The 6,000-nt window shown below is 38.3% G+C and overlaps 1 protein-coding gene across 2 annotated transcripts in view; it reads right to left on the bottom strand.

Moving 5' to 3' along the window:
• Nucleotides 1-3,120: 3,120 nt before the first annotated feature.
• LOC129769657 (D-aspartate oxidase) overlaps nt 3,121-6,000 on the bottom strand; it is a 40,289-nt gene continuing 37,409 nt past the window's right edge. For both annotated transcript variants that reach the window (XM_055772046.1, XM_055772045.1), the window contains exons 4-5: nt 4,088-4,233; nt 3,121-4,011 (exon numbers count right to left, since the gene is read on the bottom strand). In XM_055772046.1, coding sequence (XP_055628021.1) covers nt 3,465-4,011; nt 4,088-4,233 — 693 coding nt within the window. In that variant the 3' untranslated portion in view covers nt 3,121-3,464. The remainder of the gene's footprint in view (nt 4,012-4,087; nt 4,234-6,000) is intronic.

The following is a 6,000-nucleotide window of genomic DNA, read 5'->3' as shown; positions in this document are numbered from 1 at the left end:
GAATTGGGGAAAAAAGTTGGATTATTGATTTATCAAATTTTGTACATCTTGAATTATGAAGACAAGCCCGTTTGAAATCCACATTATCAAAAAATACTGTGTATAACAACTTGAATAGGAATTGAATCGGAATCATGATCATGATCAGTGGTGGCCAGGTATAGACATGGTGCGGGCCGCATTACAATTTTCATTTTAGCCGCGGGCCACAATAATTTTTTTCTCACTACTGTTCATAATGAATGTAAAATATGTGTATTTAAATGGTACTTTTTTGACTCATTTTTTATTTCAAATTAGAAAGCATTCAGTTCTATACCAGTAAAATTCAAAACTCGAGAACAAAATGAGATAAAACCCCAAACTTTTATTGAAGGTATAAAAGCATCCAGAATTTTTGACAAAATTATTCGACCATCTCTTCTTCACGCAGAGTCCAATCGTTAATCGCTGCAGCTTCTCGATAATATTCTTGAACGATTGGTAATTCCAATGAGAACGTTCACAGGCACGCTCCTCCAACTTGACCCAAAGTGAATAACCCGATGGATTGGCAAATGACCAATCATTTGGGGAGATAAAGTCTGGTAGGTTTGTTGCTAGTCTCGTTTTTCACCCGTTGAAGGCAGGGTTGCCAACTATTTTATTTGAAAAATCAGGGAGAATGAAATAAAAATCAGGGAAAATCAAGATAGCTCATATTGGGTTGTCCGGAAAGTTCGTACCCATTTCTGAGAAAACAAAAGTATTATGCACAGTGCTGTTTTGCAATCAATTCAGGAAGTTCTGAAATCTTTCAGGTAGCCTAACAATTCTAAACATTGACTAATTATGGAAGCTAATTTGTCCAGTTGCGAGCAATATTTGTGGGAATGTATCGACTGGTTGCTTGGTAGAAGCTCACAATACAGAATTCCTCTCCAATACCACCTGAACCAGATAAAAAAAAATTTTCAGGTGCAGACCGGGTCAGTCGGATTGTTTCAAATGACCCGTTTTCATCACCCGCCACGATTTACTTGAAAAAAAATCGACGCATAGATGAAACGCACAAGTCGTAACGATTTACGTAACCATGTTTCAACTGTTGCACATGAACGGAGATATTAAACATATGTAGTGAACCTGCTAATACATTTGTCGTGTCTCAAGGATCATTCTAGCAACTTCTTGCTTTACAAACAATTTAATATATATTCTTCAAGAAATAAGACACTTTTTAATAATAATTACAGTTTAATAAAAAAGATGTTATACTTAGATGTTATTTGCTACGAAAATGTAATGAAACCTGTATAGTTTTCATTTAAATGTACATAATTTTTGGTCGCTAATATTCCTTTCATCGTTTGCGTTCCTATTCTGTTTCTAATCTTCGTTTTATCGAGTTTGAATTGCGAGAACCTTCGGGCATATGATTCTAATAGATTATATTTCTTTCACGTTAACTTCAAAATTTAAAAAATGTCGACACAGTATCTTCGAAAATGCGAACAGATACAGTTTTGAAAGAAAGAGTAAGCATTATATAAGCGCGGACCGGAAAGCTTTTTAATGTAGACTATTACGACAGTTCTCATAAACAACCAGCAAAACTCCCAGTATATTTATGTAGATTTTTTTTCTGATTTAGCAAAAAGTAAAAATCAGGAAAAATCAGGATCATTTTCTAAAAATCAGGGAAAATTGAGTGTTTGTCATGATATCAGGGAGCGTGTTTGTCTGGATATCAGGGAGTACGCACCAATTAATTTATCAAATTCATTTCGATCGATGAACGTTTTTTTTCCGAAGAGGATTGCGTTGAACGCGTTCATGAACAAAATAGATAACATTGTGCAGCCGTGCCGACCTCTGACGTCACTCTCTGGGTCTATCTCCCACATCAACTGTTTCTTTGTACTGTTGTAGTGTACGAAACACAAATCGTTCATTGATAGAAAACGGTTTGAGCAGCTCGTAGATCTAGTTTGACGTTTTCCGGCACTTAAATAACGTGGCAATTGTCATACGCTTCTTGTACACACCGAACTTTATCGTTGCTAGGAAACCGAACAAGTACTGATGGGACCACGAATCTTGGTGAGATGAAGGGGAACATCGGTCTACACGACTGCAGTGTTACCACTTTTCTTCGCTCCAAATTTCTCTTCTGAGAGCAGTCGCGATTCTACTGACAAAATTATGGCTATAGTTGATAATGTAAATACGGTATCACGATTAAATTGAACGTTCATTCAATCATCAAAAAGTTTCTACAATATTTTTTGTTAGGTTCAATATAGAAAATCCTTAAATACAAGCATACTCCAACACCATTTCGTCTCCACTCGAACTACTTTTCGTGAGTGATTTTATCTGAATCAGCTTGAATGTGACAGATAGCGATGCGAGTCGGGTTTATACGTTGTTAGCTACTCGGTTGCAAGTAAACGCCAAACGATTCAAATAATTACGAACGCACCAACACACGGAATTTGACATTTAATTTGCCTGTATGTTGCTACTCACAACCGAGCTAATTCAAAGTTTTTTGGCAATTCACCCGTTTACCCCATACATACAAATTAAATTAATTTTATGGTATGGGTACGTTCATAATTCTTTGGATCGTTTGACGTTTGCTTGTAACCGAGTAACTGACAACGTAAAAACCAACGAAAATTCGTGCCGTTACTTGCACGAATTTATGCGAGTGTGAGCAGAATAGAACCAAAATCGTAAAAAAGTCCTTGGAGTACTAACGAGAAAAATAGACAGAAGGATAAATTAGCACGTAAAACCCGGAAGAGAAAACAGAAAATGATCAGCCTGGATACACACGATTAACAAGAATTACTCACAAAGTTATTTTCATTCAATTGTCTGAAAGAAGCCCGCGTTTCTGAGGTTGGCCACCACTGATCATGATACACAAAATGGATGACATTCATTGAGATAGTAATTCATAATATTAGTAATTTCTTGGGTATTTGTTCTGTCAATGTTAATGATCACTCTATGAAACGTCCGTTCATAATATCATCGACCGATTATGCTGCCGGTACAAATCTCAGCGTTTTAGAAATAAAGTAATGTTGCGATGCACAGTTTTGTTCATGTAAATAATTGTTGAAGGCATAGTGGGAAAAAATAATTATTCTCTTTATTTTTCAATCTCATACATTAAATGAAGCAAAGTGTATGTTATCTCTGATTCGACGTCTAGCTAGGACAGACTGATAATGCGACACGAATAATTGAACATTTTCGCCTTTAATTGGACATTTAAGTAAACATTGAGTTTGGGACCCAAATTATGACCCCACATTGAAAGTCGGCACCATACGTCGACACTTTACCACTGTTATCGCAAATTTCCAATTACAAGTCACAATCGCCTTTAATGCGGCACTGAATGATGTCTCGGTATGTCGAAGTAGAGGTAATTTACTGTATATTAAATTATTCTAGACAGCGATTATTCACAACTTGCTGTTACTTTTCAATACATCTGCAACCAGCTGAGCGGCATGAATCGCCGTACCTGGAGCCGTTGTTACACCATAGCCACCGTGTCCATAGTTATGGACAACTTTCAACCGTCCACTTGCGCTAGCTATAAATTCAGTTTCCACCCGAACCGGATCCCGATGAGGTCTCAATCCAACCGCCTCCCTAATAACGGGTGCTCCTTTCAGGCTGGGCAACAGTGTCTCACAGCGCTCCCTAATTGCGGCCGAGTCATACTTACATGGGTTCACATTGTAACTGTCAAAATTCCGACAGCCACCCAAGGTGACACCTTGAAAACCGGGAATGATGTACGTATCATAATCGGCATAAAACGCAGTCTTCACCCACGACGCCTTAACCTTGATTACTTGACCTCTAATGGGTACTAGTTTATAATCCTGGCACAGTTTCTTTGCCCCTAAACCTGTGCAGTTAACAACGACATCATATTGTCCGTTCAGTTCCTGGAAGCTGCTGATTTTGTCAGTGATTATGCGCCCTCCGCTCAGTAGAAATCTGCGAATGAAAATAACACCTAGAACACAGCCTGGAAGCTTCATAATTTCATAAAATTAAAGATAGAGATTATTACTTCTTGGTAGCCCATGGTTGAAACAGTCTACACTCCGTGAGTAGCGTGGTGAAGAATGACCCATACTTCCATTCACCCGGACAAAGTGTCAGCTCTTTCTCGGCAACAGGACGATACACCGGCACTATTTTTTCGATGTAGTGATTCTGCGAATAAGAGAAAAGTTGTTGAGTACACCCGAAATATGGAAATTTTGGAGTATTGTTGTCTCAAGCAGAGAGCTGCAAAAGCCGAGAAAACCAAAAAGAGATGAATGATTTGCCACATCAAGGACGACCATCCCAACTGTTAAAAACATTGAGAAAAAAGGAATTGTGATCGGAAATCGTCAATTCAGTTTGAGAGAACTTACCCGTGAATAAAAAATCTCTCACGAGGCCATTTCTCATTTTTTGGTTGATGTTTTGAGCATGATTCCATTTCATTCTTTGTTTTGAATAGGCTTCAAACTTCATTCGCCTCTATTTGACATGAGAAAAGTCGCAGCACGACTAGTGCCAAAACAGCTCTATTTTCTTCAAAAATTCATCGCAATCAAGTAACTGAAGACATGTTTCTAATCCCACATTCATCCAACGCATAATATATCTTCAGATGGGACCTTGTGTGACTTTTTAGTATTCCCGAAAACTCAAATTACCGCTTTGTGGGACCCGTTTTGACAGTATTGAAGACATAAAAATGAATTCGCTGCGTGAACGCTGCTGAAAACAATTCTTAAATGCAGCTATAAAAAGTGTTTCGATGACTGGATTGTTCGATAGAATATGTTGCTTTAGAAGGGATTTATTTTATTAATATAAATTTAGATAATAAATAAAGCATTTTCTTTAAAAACATTAATTCCCGATATATTAGGCTGTCAAAAAAGTCCTGCGGTATTTTTTTTTTGAATTTTCATTTGTTCATAAAATTAGTTACAATTATCTGTTTTAAGTCGGTTACGCGTTCGCTTACTAAGCGATCGATCGTGAGTTCAAACTCAGGGCCCTCAATTGATCATCTTTGTGTTATTATAGAATAACTACGTCCACACAACCATCATCAGCGATGGAGATCGATCCACGGTCGAAATAAGATCGATTCGTCCATACAACTGCTCTACTCTGCAAGAAACATCGGGCTGCTGTTCTATAAATAACCCAATAATGATCAATATCAACTGTCTCCGCTGTCCGGTCTGCTGAACAATGGAAGAACAGATAGAATACCCTTACGCCTAAATGGCAGTGTAATTTACCATAATGTAATGGAACAGAAAACATAATGCCTAAATGGTAGTAGTAGGTAGTAGCTACTGTGTAATTTACAATTTATAGAAACATTAACATATGTACATGTACACGATAAAAACTCGGCTCTGTTACAGATAAAATGCTAATGAGCCTAATAAATAAATAAATGGGATAAAAAAAAATCTGTTTTAAGTCAAATATGCGCCGTTTTGTTCGATGACTTGTTCCCAACGAGATGCCAACTTCATAATACCCCTGTTATAGAAGCTCGATTCCTTATTGGCAAAAAACTCGGATAGCCAATTTTCACAGGCCTCTTTTGTGGCTAACTTCTGTCTACCTAGCTCGTTCGCCATGGACAAAAACAGGTGGTAGTCACTTGGTGCAAGGTCCGGACTATACGGCGGATGCAAAAGAACCTCCCATCCGAGCTCCCGGAGCTTCTGACGCGTCACCAAAGAAGTGTGTGGCCTGGCGTTGTCCTGATGGAAGACAATGCGGCCTCTGTTTATCAAAGATGGCCTCTTCTTCATGAGTGCTACCTTCAAGCGGTCCAGTTGTTGGCAGTACAGGTCCGAATTGAGCGTTTGGCCATAGGGAAGCAGCTCATAATAGATTTTTCCTGGACAATCCCACCAAACACACAGCAGAACCTTCCTGGCCGTTAATGAGGGCTTG

The sequence above is a fragment of the Toxorhynchites rutilus genome, chromosome 2 (genome assembly GCF_029784135.1).
Source record: "Toxorhynchites rutilus septentrionalis strain SRP chromosome 2, ASM2978413v1, whole genome shotgun sequence".
NCBI classification, from domain to species: Eukaryota; Metazoa; Arthropoda; class Insecta; order Diptera; family Culicidae; genus Toxorhynchites; species Toxorhynchites rutilus.
Note: the sequence above shows the minus strand (reverse complement) of the source record. Positions and strands in the feature narration are given on the sequence as shown.